General features: G+C 35.2%; 1 protein-coding gene and 1 long non-coding RNA gene across 23 annotated transcripts in view; one reads left to right on the forward strand and one right to left on the reverse strand.

Annotated features, from left to right (window-relative positions):
* The window catches only part of GPHN (gephyrin), a 625,991-nt gene that overhangs the window by 581,306 nt on the left and 23,576 nt on the right, over positions 1–21,109 (forward strand). For all 14 annotated transcript variants that reach the window (XM_038544964.1, XM_038544965.1, XM_038544967.1 and 11 more), the window contains one exon: positions 9,442–9,529. In XM_038544964.1, coding sequence (XP_038400892.1) covers positions 9,442–9,529 — 88 coding nt within the window. The remainder of the gene's footprint in view (positions 1–9,441; positions 9,530–21,109) is intronic.
* The window catches only part of LOC102152902, a 110,767-nt gene that overhangs the window by 58,143 nt on the left and 31,515 nt on the right, over positions 1–21,109 (reverse strand). For 2 of the 9 annotated variants that reach the window (XR_005363439.1, XR_005363434.1), the window contains exons 4-7: positions 17,704–17,801; positions 16,540–16,630; positions 16,412–16,441; positions 15,546–15,578 (exon numbers count right to left, since the gene is read on the reverse strand). This is a non-coding gene — a long non-coding RNA (uncharacterized LOC102152902). Of the gene's footprint in view, positions 1–15,543; positions 15,579–15,599; positions 15,631–16,411; positions 16,442–16,539; positions 16,631–17,322; positions 17,417–17,703; positions 17,802–21,109 lie in introns of those variants that run through there. The other 7 variants (XR_005363438.1, XR_005363441.1, XR_005363442.1 and 4 more) reach the window with 7 other exon arrangements.

Below are 21,109 nucleotides of genomic sequence, written 5' to 3' on the forward strand. Positions count from 1 at the left end.
TTCTACTTCCCAAATGTGTTTGACAAGAGATTCTTCCCACTCTCAGGAACAGACATTCTTGGTGGCTTGCCTTTCTCACCCTTAAGAGTTATTACAGTTAATGTTACTCATTCTTCTTAAAATGACCTCTAGGTATTACTGTACTTTTAGAAATTATTTTCCTACTTAGGAAGTAATCTCCTCCAGAAAGCCTTTCCTGATTTTCCCATGCCAATTCTGATCATTCTGCCCCACTCAACATTTATACATTTTACCTTTATATATATTTTCATTTTAATTAATGTATTTGAATTCAACCAGTAATACTAATTTCATTGCTTATTTCATTCATTTTCCTATATTTTTGTCATATATTTTCTGTACTAGCTTATAAACTTAAAGACAGGGACCATGCTTTCCTCTGTCTTTCCATGACTTTATAGTGCCTGAACACCCAGTGGAACCAAAGGACTATGTGATGGCTTAAATGTAGTATGGAGTTTAATTCAGTACATGAAATAGATGCGCAGAAAACACATGTAGTTGCGGAATGTATCCTTGACCTCTGATGAAATTAGTATATGACTGGTGTATGTCCAGAACTGGGGTTTTTGTTGTTTGTTGTTGTTGTTGTTGTTGTCGTTGTGCTCTTGGTATGATCAACTGGCATTATTTCTTAATCTCCAAATCCTAGAATTTTTCTCACTTTCCCACTGTCATCTTCACTCATCTTAAAATGATACAGCTCACAGTTGGTGTAACAGATGAAACAGGAAACTAATTAGCAGCTGTTGTCCATCTGTGTGTTTATATTAAATATTTTAAAATAAAACTGCATTTGCATTCTGAATGCTGTGTCTGAAATCCATAAAATCTAAACTTGGGTAAAGGCTCTGTCTTGGTTTTGAATTTTATAGTAGACTGCCTGATAAAGGGAAAAAAAATTATGTCAGAGTCAAGATTATAATAATTTAAGGCCAACACAAACTTTAAAAAACAAAAAAGTCTGAACTGAAGGTGGGCTCCCAAAGCCCTCTGAAATCTGAAAAGATGTTATAGTCAAAAGATATCATACCTTCTAGAATTATTCTACTTTCATGGAAATTGAAGTATATAAAGTATTGAGAAAGCTTCTCATGAATACTTCTCTTGCATTCTCTGAGATTTATTTTGAGATATGCTTTACCTTGCTCTTTTATCTACTTTCTGTTGAGTTTAGGCTTCTTTGATGTCCAATTAAATTACAGTTAAGTTAGAATTCCAGGGAAAGTATAGTTATTATTATTGGTAGCCATTTCCCAAGCTGAAAGTGAATGTCATAGCTTTGGGAGGAAAAGTGCCTGTTTTTGGTTTGGTTTGGTTTGGTTTGGTTTGGTTTGGTTTGGTTTGGTTTGATTAGGTTTTGGTTTTTTTACTCAAGTCAAATAGTCAAATGCTCCTAATGTTCAGAAAGTGAGAGAAAGAAAAGTCTGATCTGCAAGATGAGTATTATATTTCAGTGCTTGTAGTCAGTTTCTCCCTCTCTGCTTCAGTCTATATGTGAAAAGAAAATAACATTAATTTCAGTTATTTCCATAGGACTGCAGTATCTTAAAATTGAAAGGAACTTCTGATGTTAGCTAAATCCAGTCTTTCACACAGTGGAGGAATTAGAGAAATTTCTAACAGCTAGCCATCAGGTTTTTGTTTGATGCTTTTAGTGAGAAAGATCTTATTTGCATTATGAGGCAGCTCATTCTATTGTTGAATGGCTGTTGTGGTGAGGATGTTTTTGCATTACACTGAGCCAAAGTCTTTATCCCTGTTTCTTCCATCCATTAGCCCTAATTCTGCCCTCTGGACCAATACCAAGTAAATTTACTCCCTCTTCTATATGACAACCTTTCAAAGAAAGTACTATTTATGATTATATAAATGCTAAGTAGTATCTTCTCTTCCATCTACAGACAGTATTATTATATTACATTATAGTTGTAATAGTGGTACACTCTCTATTCCCAAAGGTACTATAGATTGAGTTGAGGCCAGGGTTAATTCAGTTTATTTATTGAGTGCCTACAATGTGCAGGGATTTGGCAGGGCAATCAAGAAGCCTAGATAAAATGATACCTTGTCTTCTGAGAGAGCCATACATTATATCAAATTTACAAATTTGACTTTTATCACAATTTGTTGCCTCTCATTATCCTTTTTAGTTCTTTTAACTTAAATTCCACTTTGACATTAATATTCCAGTCCTGATTTTTTTTGCTTATTTACACTTGGCTGGTGTCTTTTTGCCCTATCAGTGTTTTTCAGTCTTTCATTTTTTAGTGTATCCTTTGTGAATGACATTCAAATGAAATTTGAGCTTTTTTTAAAAAAAAAAGCCTCAATTTTGCACCAGCCTTAAATTACTATAACACTGATCCTGATATAAAGTTTATTTTGCTGTACCATGAAGTTTGCTATAAATTATTCCCTTAATGTTTTTTCTTCCATCTTATTTTTGCAATGTATTCAATTTTGTTATTTCCTCCTTGTCCTTTTTCCTCTTGTTGGTTTGATCCAGGTACTATTTGTTTCCTTTTGCCCCCTTACTATTTTGGAAGAATTGCTATACTTTACCATTCTCCTTATACTTTCCTTCTAATTTCATATATTCATAATCAAATATACACTTCTCCACTATTCTTTCCACCATTATATTTTTTAAAAGATGTTAACTATATCCCTCCTCCAAGGCATTCCTATTTCCTCTATGTGTCCCTATACCAGTGAACTTTCACTTTCTCCATCTCCTCCAATCCCTAAGCTTCTAGATATTGCTGAGAAAATGCTTTGAATTCTAAACTACTATTAAGTTCTCTTTTACAGTGTGTTTCTACAACTTTGGGGAAATCCATTTTTAGTACATACATTGTAATTTCCCAGTTTATCTGATCATTGTTCATTTAGATTTAGCTGTATAGTTTTATACATGTGTTTGTAAATGTATTTCAAAAGTGCTTCCTCTCCTTTCCATCTTCCCCTATCTCCAGCAGATTCCCTGAGGGGCACAGAGCCGGACTAGGGGCTCAATTTCATGACTCTGAGATCATGACCTGAGCCAAAATAGGGTTGGATGTTTAATTGACTGAAGTATCCAGGTGCCCCCATTCCTTTGAGATATTTCTTAAAAATTTTTTTTAACAAACCCTTGTGTCGAGGGCTGACTTTCAATAGATCGCAGCGAGGGAGCTGCTCTGCTACGTACGAAACCCCGACCCAGAAGCAGGTCGTCTACGAATGGTTTAGCACCAGGTTCCCCACGAACGTGCTTTGCGTGACGGGCGAGGGGGCGGCCCCCTTTCCGGCCGCGCCCCGTTTCCCGGGACGAGGGGCTCTCCGCACCGGACCCCGGTCCCGACGCGCGGCGGGGACGGCGGGGGACCGGCTATCGGAGGCCAACCGAGGCTCCGCGGCACTCCTTTGAGATATTTCTACCACTTAGTCTTTCAGGCCACTAATTGGGTTTGTATTAGGCACTATATTCACCTTCATCTGCTAAATTTTTAAACTTGAAAATCATGTTTTTCATAGAACATCCTTTTAATGGTATAAGCCTGTCTCCATTAGTGCTTTAACTGTTTGTTGTTATTGTTGCTGAAATTATTTATTTCCCCCAGCAGTTTCAGTCGAAGCTATCTTAAATTGTGCTTCTTCTTCCACCCTCCACCTGCTGGCTTCTTAGATTGCTGGTATTTTTCTTTGCCTGCTGAGAGTTCTATTTATTCTCAGCCCTCAGGAAGCTGCTAGGGTACTGTGGCCCTGATGTTAACATAGTTGTAGTGGAAAAAAGGATCACAAATGGTAAAAGGCACAGAAATCACAACTCATGAACTGGAACACACCAGCAGCAAGCTGCCAGTGTTCCATTAAAATACAAAAGAGAAAGAAAGAGAGAGAGAAAGGAAGGAAAGAATGATACCTTTGTGCTTAAAGTGGATTCCACTCACTTCAAGTGGTTCAAATCAGTGAATGTTAGAGCTAGAAAAAACATTTGTCCAAATGTTCTTATTATACAGATAAGGATAATGAGACCCCAAAAAGTGATGTTTGCTTTTCAGAGTCCTCTCAGTTAGCAGTAGAGACAAAACGGGTTCTAGACTTTGTGACATTCGGGGCTTCAAGTAACAGTTCTATTTTCTGTCACCTAGTCCTTAAATTTTTAACATTTTGTACTAAATCAGCTCTCTTGTAAAATGGTTTTATATAATATTGGTACTCTAAGAGAATGATGGGTAGGTACTTAATAATTTAAGTGAAAAGGGATAAAAGTGCTAGTAAATTAAGACTAATGCTAGTATTCAGTTATCTTTAAAGAAATGGTTAATCATTCAAATCTAATTAAAACTGTAATTGTTAATGAAGGAAGAATTATCTCTTTAAGATGTGCTGCTCTTTGAGAAAAGGGAAGCTACTGGCATCTAATCCAGCATCCCCTCAGAGGCAATGGTGAGAAGATAGTTCAAACTTGAAAAGTACAAAATGTCAAGTTTTTATGATTCCTATTTAGCAGCCACCAAACAGATTTATATATTTAGATAAAAAATGATAAACAGCTTTTATCTGAAAGCATCCTGTGTATAACAAAGTATCTTTCACTATGTGAATATTACAGTAGTTTCAAAGAATAGTAAAGTGAACAGGAGGTAACCTTGAACCTTTCACTACCTCTGTGAACCTCAGTGCCCTTTCTTGCCCTGCCTACCCCATAGAGTTGTGAAATTAACACATACCGGTGAAAGTGTATTGTTCTTTTAAAATGTATTCTTTTAAAGTGTATTGTTCTTTTAAAATTTACTTTTTAAAATAAAAGTAAAATGTCATTACTTTTATTTCTTAAATATCTAATGATCTAATATATACAAAGTAATGTAAAAAGATATGTAATATACATAAGGTCATATATAATAAAAGATCAGATCATAATGTTTTAGTTTTACTCTCCCATCTTTGAGAAGATTAGTATACCATGCTCTATTTAACAAAACTGAGAAAATCATGAATTCTGTAATATCCACAATTATAATCCTTGCTATCTATTCCTTTATCATTATTCAGAGTAATTGCTTTGTTTTATAAAGCAAACTTGTTTTATTTCTTTAAAGTAAACAAATGAGGGGAGAGGGAATATGAAGTAAATATGGGAAAATATTAGTGTTCATCAAATCTGAAAGATGTATACATGGCTGTTATACTATTCTGTTATGTTGGAAATATTTTTGTCATTTGAAATATAATATGAATCATAAAAAAGAGCAAATTTATGACTTTATAAGTCATAAAAAAGAGCAAATCATAAAAAAGAGCAAATTTATAAGCCCTAAAGTTATGTTTAATCAAAATCTTATTTAGTTTCCATCTGAATATAGGTTTCAGAATCACATTTGTTTCATTCCCCAGAATTATACTAACATGTCCATACATACACTTTTCTAGTCAACATAAATAGATTCTCACTTTTTGCCTTAACATCCTCTATTTGATATTTTTGCACAAGGGCCCATTCTCATGAGACTTTTCCTTATATGACATGTCATACTCCTGAAAAAACTAGACAATCAGGCTGCTTAGTCAGTTGGATGGAATAAACACTTAATGAGAATCAGAGGCTCTGGTTCTAGCTCTGCCACTTACTGCTCTACCTCACCTTTAAAACACAACTTTGGGGATGCCTGGGTCACTCAGCTGGTTAAGCATCTGACTCTTGATCTCAGCTCAGGTCTTGATCTCTGGTTGCTGGGCATGGAGCCCATTTAAAAAATAAATAAAATATTCCTTTACTCTAATACCTTTTTTCTATAAAACAAGCATATTACCTGTTCAATCTACCTCACAGACTTATTGTGAAGCAGTAGTTATACTATGCAATATAAATGAAGTTATAGATCCTTTCACTGTTGTCATACATTTGTACCTGACCCTCTACTAAGCCATGATTTCTAACTAGATCCCAGAGACCAGAAATATGCAACAGAAAGTAAAGTCAAGGAGAGAGGCAGAAGGAGATAGAGAAGAGGAGGACCAAACAATGCACCCAGCTGTGATACCCAACACAATGACCCCCCCCAAAAAAAGCCTTTCCAACTTTGAGATTCAGTGATTCAGTGAATACACCAGACACAGAGTAAAAGCAACATTGAAAATATTATTTGAATACAAAAAGGCATAAAAAATCCCTTTTAGTTTATTTCTGTAAGTTATAAAAGTTCATATGGAGAGCTTATGTCTCTGCAGTTTTATAAAATAGGGAAAAAACATCTTCCAAGATAATGTAGAAACAATGAATAGGAAAAAGTATCACTGAAATGTATGTTTATTTGCATCATCAGCTGGCGTGTCCCAGGACCTTTATCCACCTACAAAGATTAATAACATGAAGATGTGTATGTCACTACTGCTGTCACTTTACCATAATCCTCTAGAGTTGACATGATATAAGTTACATATTGTGAAATTGGTGAAATTAGCTAATGTCTCTTTGTACTAATACAAAATTATATTTTGTTAATAATATTCACTGTCCATTCACCCAAACTACGTTCCACATTATCCTACATTTGTATTTTTCCATTTATTCCATTGGCCAGCTATTTGGCTCAGACTGATTAATAATAATATCCAGCAAGGCAAGAGGCCCTGAGCTCTCAACATGCAGTGATTATGCATATCTTACAGTATTTCAACACAACGGAATAAGTTGCTATCTTTTTCACTAATGCAAAATGAAAAAGATTAATGAAGAATCTATACAAAATACTTAATTCAAAATACTTTAAAAACACCCATTACTGAATATAATTCTTCTAAAATGTTTGCTCAACCAGTTTAACTTTGAAAGGGATTTTTTAAGTTGTTTTGTTTTGTTTTGTTTTGTTTTATGTTTTACACATAGATCCTATCTTTATTAAATACCTGGGTTCCTTTTTAGCTGCATAAGCAATAAAGTGGATGATTTTAAAGAGTTCCTATGTTTGTAGTTTGAAGGCCATGTGAGCCAGTTTTCAGACTTCTACGTGTGGGTCTTCTCCTTGGAAGCTTGCTCCTCAGAGCCGAACAACCCCCGGTATACTTACAGACAGGCCAGTACTTGAAAAGGAGAATTTTATCCAGATCCAGTGAGATAACCAACTAGTAAATGAAACTATTAGTCTGGAACCAGGTTTAGCTTGCTATTGAGCCATTTGGACTTTCACATACAGTTCTGAATGTATCTAAGGCCCAATCTATGATTTTCTTCTGTGTTACTCATGAATATTCTCCTAAATAAAAACTACTAAGCATGTTAAAGATGAAGTTTGCCAAGTTGTTAAGTATGTTTATATAAGCTTCTGTACAGCAGTAATAACAACTAACCTTTCTTTAAAACTTAATTTGTGCTATATACTATTCCACAAACTGTTTTATATGTATTATGTCACTTAATGCTCAGAACAACCCTATATTATCTCTACTCTATTGATGGAAAGCTTAGGCAAAGAGAAGTTAAGCAACTTGTCCAGGGTTCTACATCTAGCAAATAGTAGCACCAGGATTTAACTTCAGGTAGTCTGACTTCAGAATTTGTACTCTCGATCTCTGTACTATGTCATCTCCCAACTAGCTTATCTCTTCTAGAGCCTTACAGAGCCAAAGGTAGCCTTTCACATGAATCTCAAGGTTCTTTTTTCTTTTTTCTTTTTTTTTTTTTTTTTTTAATTTTTATTTATTTATGATAGTCACACAGAGAGAGAGAGAGGCAGAGACATAGGCAGAGGGAGAAGCAGGCTCCATGCACCGGGAGCCCGACGTGGGATTCGATCCCGGGTCTCCAGGATCGCGCCCTGGGCCAAAGGCAGGCGCTAAACCGCTGCGCCACCCCAGGGTTCCCTCTTTTTTCTTTTTTTAAAATATTTTATTTACTTATTCACAAGAGACACAGAGAGAAAGGCAGAGACACAGGCAGAGGGAGGAGAAGCAGATTCCATGCAAGGAGCCTGATGTGGGACTCGATCCCAGGACTCCAGGATCACACCCTGAGCCAAAGGCAGACGCTCAACCACTGAGCCACCCAGGCGTCCCTCAAGGTCCTCTCCTTACCTCTGTCATCCCTGGTTAAAAAGGGAAATGATGTCCTAGTTACAGATCTTTTCTCCTCCACCCACTTTCCCTTCTCCTCTCTCCCTCCCTCCCCCATTAAATAGTACATTAAGATAAAGGGACATGAAAAAAACTTCACCACTAAGAGTGATTTGGGGGAATGTATGCTATCTCATTGAGATATCCTTTGATTTCAAGTTACAAAAAAACATTGAGGCTAGCTTAAGCAAAGGAGGGGTTTATGGGAAGATATAGGGTTATTTCATGGAACCCAAGAGCCAAACAGTCCTCTAGAGGGACTAAACACAAGAACTAGAAAAACAGAAGCTAGGATTACTCCCTTTTTAGATGTACATGTTAGAAGTCCACGGAGGAGAAAGAGAACCACAACCACCCCTCCCCACACATAGGAAGTTCTCAGAAAACAAGGGTGTAGGCTAGATAGGTATTCCTTAAAAGGCTCCCTTTCTGTCATCTGAAGGGGAGTGCAAGTGCAGTGTACATTACCAGTACCTTTGTACGAAATTCAAATAGTAACTACAAAGTCCTTTTTAGCTAACCTTTGCCTTCTATCCCCCTATAAGCCCTCATGCCTCACACTTTGGTTTTTTCTTCAATTCATCAATCTCAAGTTATGCCTTTGTAACCCTTCTAACATCCACAAGATTGACTCTTGATTTTGCTCCATCTCTTCTTCCCGGCCTTTGACCTGTGCAATCAAAGGGCCTATAAACTGGTCTTTTCAGTTCATTATCAGGAATCTGCCTAGTTTCAATCCCTAATATTCATCCTATCCTTTTAGCCTCTCTCTTCACTCTAGACACTGAAGCTACATCACAGGCTGATCCTCTTGTTTACAAGGCTTTTTCTCAGTCTTTCCCCCTGAAAAAGTCTTGCCTATTTCTCAAGGCCTAACTTAAGTCCTATTCCCTATACCTATAAAGAGTCTTAAATGACCTGTCCCAACACCTAGGGTCACCAACCATCTCCATTTGCCTGAGATTTCCTAGGACATGTGACTTTCAATACTAAATTTGGGATTATCCAAGGCAAACTGGGCTGGTTAGACACCTACCAGCACCTCAATGTCTTCCCTCATTATGCTGCCTTGTTAGAGCGGTAAGCCCCATGAAAATACCAGTAGCCACTACTTCCATATTTATAAGGTTCTTTCTCTGCAATAACAGTTATGCTTCCATTGGGCAGAGACCATTTTTGATTCTCACTTCATACAGAATATAGTGCTATACCCCATGTTAATGCCTACTCAGTGAATAAAATGGTCTAGTTTTAAGTTGGCATTTAAATATCTAAAATTTTTTTCTAGTGGATAATTAATTTGTCTTTATTTTTTTCCAGCCCAGATGACTTACTCAATGCCCTGAATGAGGGTATCAGTCGTGCTGATGTCATCATCACATCAGGGGGTGTATCCATGGGGGAAAAGGTATGAAAAAATGGGGCTCATGAAAATTTATCCACAGTAATGTCTTTGATTAACTGTAGTCTGGTAGATATCTGTTATCTATAACCAGACCTGCACAAATCTGAAAATCCGTAGGGCTTCAGATATTTCTGGGCATTCTAAAAGGGTTGCAGTGTGAGTAGATCAGAGGGCTGACCTCAGGAATAGCTTAGAGAATCCTGCAACTTGCAAAATGATTTTCATGTTCCCTTGAAGATTTCTGTTTCTTTGCTTACTCTACGAAAACATTAGGGTGTCCTTTATACATGATATTTACCCAAGATCCTGTCCTCCCCCACCACATATTCTGAACCTAATAAAGAACCCTTAGCCCCTTACAGGGAAGAAAGACAGGATTAGGCATTTCATTGCCCTTTTTGACAAATAATAATGATCATAATCATAATAATGATGACAATATAATACAAACATATATATAAGTGTATAAAGGATTTTATAAGACTAAATATATTTGCATAAAGTTTATGCTTAGTCCTTTAAAAATCACAATTTCAGTGTCTCAGTATCATTAAGTTTGTATCTTAATGAAATGTGTTGGTTCATGATGATTATTGGGTACATTGAATAATATTATAAAAGCAAAATATACTTTACTACAATAACCAACCTGATGTTTTAGTTCAAAAATATTTCAGAACATAAAATATTTTTTCAGCCTTTATTTTTTTATTTTTTTTTATTTTTATTTATTTATGATAGCCACACAGAGAGAGAGAGAGAGAGGCAGAGACACAGGCAGAGGGAGAAGCAGGCTCCATGCATCGGGAGCCCGACGTGGGATTCGATCCCGGGTCTCCAGGGTCGCACCCTGGGCCAAAGGCAGGCGCCAAACCGCTGCACCACCCAGGGATCCCATTTTTCCAGCCTTTAATCCCTTTCCATTTCTTCTTTTTTTCATATTAATGACTAATTGAAAAGTTACAAAAATATTGTCATAATAGCAGTTTTTACCAAAATTCAGATTTTTCCAAGAGCATCTTATACACATATATGATTATTCTTGATCTCTGCCCTATATAGCTATTAAAATAGATTAATAGCTAGATCTTATACACATATATGATTATTCTTGATCTCTGCACTATATAGCTATTAAACTGCCTAAATTTATAACCTATTTGTCAGAATTTAGTAGTATGAACAGCGAATGCCTACCTTTCATTCACAACTAGGTTTAGAGTGTTAAAAATAACCCTTCAGCGGGCAAAAACCATAGAAGAAAAATAGAGAATCTCAGTCCAAAATGTCCATTTCATATTACATCCAGGAGTGAAGGTGTTGAAGTGTGGGTAGTATTCTCCTTATAGCAGACAGATTGCTAGGCTAGTCTTCCCTCAAAGTCTCATAGAAGTCCTTAGCCCTATGTAGAGCAAATTGCTGCAGACGTCTTCTGAGATCACAAAGCCCAGAGCTGAGATCTGCTTTATAGTAGAGCTACGAGAAGTCATTTTCAGCCTGTCTGTTTTCATTACCATCAAACTGCCTGTGGTGCTCTGAATAACACAAGAGCAAACCCTGAAGTTAAGAATACTTAAATGTTGGGATCCCTGGGTGGCGCAGCGGTTTGGCGCCTGCCTTTGGCCCAGGGCGCGATCCTGGAGACCCGGGATCGAATCCCACATCGGGCTCCCGGTGCATGGAGCCTGCTTCTCTCTCTGCCCCTCTCTCTCTCTCTCTCTCTCTCTCTGTGACTATCATAAATAAATAAAAATTAAAAATATATTAAAAAAAAAAAAAAAAAAAGAATACTTAAATGTTAAATTTGTTGCTTCCAGGGAGTATTTCATGTATAATTTATCTTAGTTGATAATGAGCTTAATTATGGGACAGTACCTATTTGGCAAACCTGAAAGTTATCTCTTCCAATACTTCTGAAAAGGCAACAAGCTTCTAACATACATAGGTTTGGCAATTGTGGCTCAACTATGGTAAAGATAGAATACTTCTCAATGTTAGACTTCTTTATTACTGCACTAATGGCCCTTCTACAGTTGTCTCTCTCAAAATCTTTTCCTATCTCCACCTCCCTCTGCCACAAAGTGTTTATTTTTTATAAAACACTGACAGTTTCAAGTAAACAAGCAAAAATTTTTGCTCTGAAAACTAAAGAATTATATGCATTACTATAAGTTTTCTACAACCGACAGAATTGTAAAATACCTCAAAGACAATGAAAGGTGCAGATAACTGAGAAGGATACACTAGATTGGACAGCCAGTGATTTCTTTTTTTTTTTTTTTGCCTACTTGAAAGTCTCTTAATTTTTCCTGACAATGTCCCCCTTCCACCTCATATGATCAAAATAATCAAAGAGATCATTATTGATCACAAAAAAAGGCTGTTCTCATAGGCTTCCCCTGATTATTTAACAGCAAAAGTGTCAATTAACTACAAAGGCCTCCATCAGTTTGTTTTACAAATCTAGAGCCATAAAGCAATAGAATATTAAAATTAATCAACAATATTCCAAATAAATACAATAAAATATTCTTATTATTTCATTCAGTTTTATGTCATTCTTGTTCTGCTAGATCCTGGGTTAGCATTCCACTTTCATGAAGCCATCTGCTTCTATTCTAAAGGACTCTGGGATTCCTGACAGAGTCTACTGGTACTACATAAAAGTTATCTAAGCTATATCACCTCAGGTGCCTGTATCCAAGAGACTATTCTTTGAAATATCAATAGTTCAGAGTACTTATGATAGTCCTTTTCCCCAGTATTCTGAATCTTTGTGGCAGGCACAAACTATTTACTGTAGCTTTTAGGAGAGCCCTCAAGCAACCATTAGAGTAAAACAGAAACTTTACAAAGATGACAGATACTTAATGGCTGTACTTAATTCATACTGTAACCAATAATATCAGAAGAGAAGATAAGTAAAATTCTCTATTCAGATACAATATATAACTATATCATAAAAGTTTTGATGTGTTTCCCCTGAGGATGCAAACATATTATGGACAGCATTGTCCATAATGGCATTGGCATTGGCATTGTCAAATCTCCAAACACATCCCATAAAGCACACAATTTATGAAATATTTATAGTGACATGTGACATATATAGATTTAACCCAGGGCATGCTGAGCACATCTCTTCTCAGATATGATGGCAATTCCCCTCACATGAAACTCTTATAATAGTAACATATCAAACAAACCTAATTATTTCTAACATCTCCTTTTGTAAGATGAAAGAAAAAATCTTTGTGATTTTCTAGAGAGCCTCTAAGAGATTTCAAAGATAGTTTTAGGTGTAAAAGATATTCTGAAATTTTTACTTTTTACTAAATTTAGGTCTGATCTTTAGAAGGCAAAATCAAAAGAGTTGTCAAAAAAGAATTGAGTTCTCAATTAAGATAGGATCATGGGTACCTGAGAAACAGTACTGCTTACCTAATTTTTCAAAACAACAATAAAATATTTGGAAATAGGCACAGAAAGTAACATGATTGTAAATAATCTTAGCTCATTTGTAAATGATGAAACTTTGGTCTTTATTTTTTCCTTAAATAAAGACAAAATAAACAGAAAGCACAAAAGGGAGATTACACAAAAAGAACAATTTGAGTTTCATGGGAAAAGTATTAGTTAATAAAGAAATAAGTTGACCAAATTTGAGTGAACTTACTAAAATTTTAATATGGTTCTCAACTTCATTTTTTTTATTCTTTTTATTGGAGTTCGATTTGCCAACATATAGTATAGCACCCAGTACTCATCCCGTCAAGTGCCCCCCTCAGTGCCCATCACCCAGTCACCCTGTCCCCCCACCCACCTCCCCTTCCATTACCCCTTGTTCATTTCCCAGAGTTAGGAGTCTCTCATGTTCTGTCACCCTCTCTGATATTTCCCACTCATTTTCTCTCTTTTCTCCTATAATCCCTTTCACTATTTTTTATATTCCCCATATGAATGAAACCATATAATGTTTGTCCTCCGATTGACTTACTTCACTCGCATAATACCCTCCAGTTCTATCCACATTGAAGCAAATGGTGAGTATTCATCATCAGCTTACTTTTACACACAGATATTATAAACCAAGGCAAATGAAAATCTCTTTCAAAGTTTTGTTCTTTATTATGTTATTTTATATTTTGGGTTTTTTGGGGTTTTTAAAAAGATTTTATTTATTTATTAATGAGAGACACACAGAGAGGCAGAGACACAGGAAGAGGGAGAAGCAGGCTCCATGCGGGAAGCCTGATGCGAAACTTGATCCCAGGACTCCAGGATCACGCCCTGGGCCAAAGGCAGATGCCCAACCCTGAGCCACCCAGGCATCCTTGTTATTTTATATTTTGAAACAAACTGCCACTTTACTTTAGCACAAAGAGTGGGCCCCAGACCACAAGGGCCCCTAAGACCCTGTAAGAAGGTCTACAATGTCAAAACTACTTTCATAATAGAACAAAGACTTTATTTGACATTTTTTTTATTCTCCTCCTTTCATGAACATACCATGATTTTTTCTAGTGGATACATATTGTATGATATCTCATCAGACTCAATGCAGAAACAAATAAGAGGATCCAACTGACCTCTGTTAAGCCAAACATTAAAGAAATTTTCAAAATTATAAAAACAATGTATAAAAAATAGTTACTTATATTAACATAAAATTGCCTTGTCATTGCTATTTCCAAATGAAACAAAAATTTTAAAAATTTTTTTAGTTTTTAGTTTGTAATAGAGTAAATATCTATTAGACATAACCCACATAAACAAAAGCCCTGGGGATCCGTATAAATTTTATTTTAAGAGCACGTAAAGACCAAATATTTTGAGGGCTAGACTTAAAAACAAAAATACTCCTTTTCCTTGAAAAAAAGAACAAAGTTACACTTCTCTATCATTATTATTCCTAGAGTAATTGTAACACCCATATTTCATTATAATGTTTGAGAAAATAATTTTTATTTCACGGTGAAAACTATAGATAATTGAAAAATTATATGTAAGCATTTGAGCAGATTACCAAAGTTCATAAACACATGAATATAACTTTGAACAGCCACATACATCCCTTTTGTACTTTCTTAATATAGTAAAGAGGAACAAACATATTAATTAACATGACCTAAAAGATATAGCTTCTCTCTAGCATATAAAAATAAGAAGCAAAGTATATTAACTTTAGAACAAAAGTATGGATGGTCCTCAATTTACAATGGTTCAACTTAATGAATTTTCAACTTTACAATGGTGCAAAAGTGATATGCATTGGTAGAAACCATACTTCAGATTTTGAATTTTGATATTTTCCCAGGCTAGCAATATGTAGGGCAACACTCTCTCATGATGTGGAGCAGCCACAGTGAGCTGCAGCTCCCCGTCAGCTACAATCACAAGGGTAAACAGCTGATAAACTTACAACCTTCTATACCCATACCTGTTATTCACTTTCAGTATAGTATTCAATAAATTACATCATATATTCAGCACTTTGTTATAAAATAGGCTTTGCAGAAGTGTTTTGTAATGTAAATGTTTTGAACATGACTAAGGTAGGCTAGGCTAAGCTATGATGTTGGGTGAGTTAGGTCACACATTTTCAACTTCGGATATTTTCAGTTCACAATGGGTTCAGGAGGTAACTCCATCATAAGTGAAGAAAGATCTATATATTAACTTAAAATTATGCTTAGTTATCAATGACCCAGTACTCTTACATAGAAATCATCTAGGTGTCTGATAATTATTCATTAATTAAATATCAGTTCAATAAGATTTTGTTACTTAAAGATCCTGAAAACTATTTTCAAGCTGGCATACCACAAACATAATTACGATTGAAATTTAAAGTTTGAATCGTCAGAAACGATTCAATTATATTGTACCCAATTTTACATTTTTAACATTCTTAAAATATTTTTTAAAAGATTTTTTAACTTACTCATTCATAAAGGACAGAGAGAGAGGCAGAGACACAGGCAGAGGGAGAAGCAGGTTCCATGCAGGGAGCCCGACGCAGGACTCGATCCCGGGTCTCCAGGTTCACGCCCTAGGCCAAAGGCAGACGCTCAACCGCTGAGCCACCCAGGCATCTCTACATTCTTAAAATATTGTATAGGAAAAGCACAAGCTTATTTAATGAATACGCCTATATAAGTGTAGGAAAAAAAAAACCCCAGCAAAATAAAAAGTATTTGCCTAATTATACTTCACACTGATAAATAAAAAGAACATGCTGGGCTTTCTTAATAACTAAAACTAGTGTAATTTGCCAAAGATTTACCTTAACTTTGTGATCTTTGATTCTTAAAATTATAAGAATACCTTTTAATGTAGCTCATTGAAAATATAAGTTAAATTTCCTTATTATCTGGTAATTTTAGGAAGATTCTTCTTATATAATCTGTTTATAAAATCTTTTAAGAAGATTATTTTTATATAAGCATTTATTTAAGTCTATGAGAACAGAGCACCTTTAATTTAAAAGACAATTACTTTGATGTGTTTTTCTTCTTTCCCCTGGCAAGCAAATTTTATTGTGGCCCTAAAATGGGGGCTCTTCTCTCCAGATCTGAAAATGGAGAGTTGGGGTTTTGGGGTTTTTGGATTGCTCTCTGCCAACACCTCCATCACATTCAGACTCAGATGAAGAGGGTTTGAGTAGGAGGATTATGATAGGAGGGAGGCACCCTGAATCCAAAGTACACCCTGAGGAAGGTCCATTCTGCTTCGTGGTCTCATAGGCATACGATTTATGAATACCTTCCAGAAGTAGGAAAACATTTCACACTCACGAAATGAGATAAATGTCTTTCTGGATCACAGACACATAGATACTTCAACCACAGGTCACAAATAAACACAGAAACAAAAATAACTTACCAGTCTACAAATAAAGAGCTGTTTTCCTTCCTAGAGGTCACAAAGTTCTTGATTGGTTTAGGCTCAAAATGACAGTAAGACAAATAAACGAGAAAGATTAATAAGCCATATTCTCTGTCTTCTCTTACCTGAGAATAGACCGCAATCATCCACTTATAGAAATCATCAGACTTTAAAACCAAATTCCCAACAATGGCTGCCACAATGGGGAATATCTTACTGGCCATGCACAGAAGAAAAATAGAATCAAAATCAATAAAGGGAACAAAATTACAGAAACCAAAAGTTAGCAGAGTTCCCATTTTATTGCTGCTTGGTATTCACTCCAAGAACCTAGGAGAAGTCTGCCCAGGTGTAAACTACCTATAAAGTGCACTTTTCTAGCAATCACGTTTACGTGGCTCCATAAGATAGATCAATGGGGCATCTCAGTGGAGCGTCCAGAACTAGGAACGTATAATTTTTTATAGATAAAATCATGAATTTCATATACATATAAAATAAACACATGTCAGAGATTTTATTTAATTCATTAGTTAATGAAGTAACCAATAAGATATTATAACTGGTTCAAAGAAGAATTCAAAGAACACACACAGAAAATCAGGAATACTGAGGTAAATTTGCTAATAGATGCAAAACTGCTTTAAATCCACAGGCAAATAATCAATTATATCTCCACAGACAGAATTAATTTGCATTTCTTTGAATACTAATCTTACTTACCATCAGTTTTCTACAGCTTATTTTTTTAAAGTTTTTAGTTTAATTCCAGTTAGTTAATGTACAGGATTATATTAGTTTCAGATATATAGTATAATGATTCAACACTTCCATACATCACTCAGTACTCATCACCACAAGCATACTCCTTAACCCCCATCTCCTGTTTCACTCATCCTCCCACTCACCTCCCCTCTGGTAACCATCAGTTTGTTCTCTAGAGGTAAGAGTCTGTTTCTTGATGTCTCTCTCTCTCTCTTTTTCCCTTTGTTTGTTTTATTCCTTAAATTCCAAAATAAGTAAAATCATATGGTATTTGTCTTTTTCTGATGGACTTATTTTATTTATCATATACACTCTAGCTCCGTCCATGTTGTTACAAATGGCAAGATTTCATTCTTTTTAGTAGCTGAATAATATTCCATTTATACACCTTAATTTTTGTAAAATAGCTCAAAAATGATGAAACACACAAATAAACCAGAAGGTTGTGCTACACTGGACATCCAGTAATCTTTGTTAACAACTTTAAAGTTTTTCACAATTTGTCTAATGTTGTTTGTTCTTACCTGAGTTGAGGAAAAACTCTTGTTTCTTAACCCATTGATTTTTCTTCTTTCTATCTGACTCTAGCTTTCAGAATATCAGACAGAGATCTTTGCTGCCTCTATAGGTAAACAAAAACAAGAACAGTGGTAATTCTCAGCCTTCATGGCTGTGTCTGGTACAAGCTTTCCACCTGTCACAAAAAAACATGAGCATTAATGTTCAAAAAGAATAAAAGTGAACATTTTTAACAACAGAGAGGGTTTTTTTTTTTCAAGAAAAATAAAATACTTTCATTCATTTAGCAAATGTTACAAAGCAGATTTGTAAAGAAAATCTGCTTTCCAAACTCTGTGTCATAACCTTTAAGGCCCAGCAAGTGTGGCCTCTGCCTGTCTCTCCAACCTCATGTTATGCCTTTTCCACTCATTCACTACCTTTCATTTTTTTCATGCATTCTTTACTGCTTTAGAAGCTTCAGTATGTACATGCCTCTGCCTGGAATTCTCATCTCCTCACACATCATATGCCTGAATTCTTCTCACCCTCACCACCTCTTTTAAAATGACCTTTCCTTATTCTCCACCCACCCGTTATTCTCTATTCTAGCACCTGCTTATTTCCTTCATAGCATATAACACACTTTATAATTATTTTATTTGTTGGTTTACTTACTTTAGGCTGTCTTCATTGGTAAAATTCAACAGAACATCTTTGTATCAGGGACCATGTCTATTCTTGCTCACCATTAAAATATCTCTAGCACATATGGAATTTGTGATATATAATAGGTTCAAAAATATTTGTTGAACTAAGAAATGAATGAATGGTATATGCTATTCACTAGGGATTTGTCATACACACACACACACACACACACACAAGGTTTGTGTAGTTCAGTAAAGAAAACATAGCAGTTATCAGGGAATTGCAGTATAGCCTAGGTGTGTGATATCAGAAGGACATAGTATTATAAGGGCACATAAGGTCTGGAGAGTTCTGCTTCTACTATGATATAGTAGCTTATTTGGACCAACCCTTCCACCAAGAACAACTATAAAAGCTATATAAGGGCTCCCTGGGTGGCTCAGTGGTTTGGTGCCTGCCTTTGGCCCAGGGCATGATCCTGGAGTTCTGGGATTGAGTCCCATATTGGGCTCCCTGCATGGAACCTGCGTCTCCCTCTGCCTATGTTTCCGCCCCTGCCCCCCATGTCTCTCATGAATAAATAAATAAAATCTCTAAAAAAAAGCTATATAAATTTTTAAAAAATATTTTAAGGAAGAAAAAAGAAAAAGCAGGTGTCTGAAGAGAAAAACCTAGACAACCAGGATTCAAGGCACCCAAGATCTCAGAGAAAAATGAACCACAGAGAAGTAACACTAGAATTCTTCACCATATTTTTCCTCAACACATTTATTAATTCCTAAGCCAAGGGAATGGGAGGATGTGTAATGATTCAAGAGACCAAAAAGCCAACCATAGTAGAGTAGCTAAGAGGCTAAGAAAATAAACAATTTTTAGCAGTCTTTGGAGTTTGGAGCCTGCAGTGGAGAAAGATGCCTGGCAAGTATCTCAGGCTCTTGGTTTAAACCCTTGAAGTTCTCGAGGAATAAAGACAAACTGGAAATATACCAGCCTTCACAAAGACTGAAATTGAGCATCAAATTATGTCAATCTCTGATTAGGTCAGGCAATCTTTAATTTACTTTAGGTAACTGCCAATGGAAATTAAATCCTTTCTGGAGAAATATATCATCATCTAGCACCTCTTTAATTTTTTTCACATTTAATGTTTGGGCTTCAGGTTTTAAAGTCACCAGACATGCCAAAGATAGGACAAAATCACTAAAATTAAGAAAGAGAAACAAAATGAAACAACTCTAAAAGTGATACTGATGTTTATTTTGTCTCATGTGAAATTTTTAAAACTATAATTAATATTTTTAAGAAAAATAAAGGACAAAATGAAGAATTTCACTGGAAAGCTAGAGTCTATTCATTATATTCAAAATTTTAGAAAAGGGATGGAAAATATGGAAAAGAACATAAAAGACATATGGAATATGGTAAAAGGTCTAACATGCATGTAATTGGAGTCCAGAAGAAAGGAAAGAGTGTGACCAGAAGCAATATTTAAGAGATATTGGTAGAGTTTTCCAAAACCAATGAAAGACATCAAGCCAGAAATTCAAGGAGGTCTGTTAATGTCAAGATAAATACAAAAAACAAAAAGCTCATACCTAGGTAACCATAGCAAAACTACTAGAAAACCAAGGCAAAGAGAAAGTCTTGCCAGAAGGATACATTACCTTCAAAGGACCAACAAATAAAACTAACAAATGATGTAAACAGAAATGATGGAAGTCAGAAAACAATGGAATAGCATTTGTAAAGTGTTGAAAGAAAACAGCTGGTGTAAAACTGTATATACAGCAAAAAATTCCTTCAGAAATGAAGATAAAATAAAGACATTTTCAGCCAAATAAAAACGAAGCACAGTTGTGTACTAAAGGGAATTTTTTAGTCAGAAAGATTGTGGAGGTATGGAAATGCAGAAAGGACTAAGGAGCAAAAGAAAGTTCTATGTGGTTAAATGTAAATGAATGTTGATTGTATAAAATAATAGTGTCTTATATGAAGTTAAAATATGTTTATATATAAACATTGTATATTAAATTATACAGTATACATTGTATAGTATATAAAGAAATATATATAATAGTTGAATACGTATATACACACATATACATACATACTTAAAATGTATATAGAATATTTGGTACTTTATAGCACAAAAAGCAGAGAGGAATAAATGGAGTTAACATGTTTCAAGGTTCATGCATTGCCAGGGAAGTAATAAAAATATCAAATTATAGTGAACTATAATAAGTCAAGAATGCATATTTTAACCTTTGAAATAACCACTAAAATAATAAAAGAATGCGTAACTAACAAGCTAATAGAAGGGAAAGAAATTAAAATAACAAAAAAGTGATGAATTCAAAAGAAAGCACAAAAGAAGAAAAAATGAAATAAAAACAGAAGTAACAATAGAAAACAAATAGTAGGGTGATAGCTTTAAACCCAAATATGGCAGAATTTATATAAATGTAAATGGACTAAGGCCTCCAATTAACAATTGTCACTCTGGATTGTAAAAAAATTATAAATTGTATCATGGTAATAAAAGACCCACTTTATATAGAAAGACACAACAAATTGAAAATAAAAGAGTAGAAAAAAAGTTATGATGAAAGCCAGCTGGTGTGGCTATATTGCGTCAGAGAAAATTAAGGTAAAAAAGGATTACAAGATATTAGGAGGGACATTTCATATATTTCAATGGATTGGTTCATCAGAAAAATACAGCAACTCTAAATTTGCATGTAATAATATAGCCTCAAAATAAAGATAAGAAATCTATCA

This window comes from Canis lupus, chromosome 8 (genome assembly GCF_011100685.1).
Source record: "Canis lupus familiaris isolate Mischka breed German Shepherd chromosome 8, alternate assembly UU_Cfam_GSD_1.0, whole genome shotgun sequence".
NCBI classification, from domain to species: domain Eukaryota; kingdom Metazoa; phylum Chordata; class Mammalia; order Carnivora; family Canidae; genus Canis; species Canis lupus.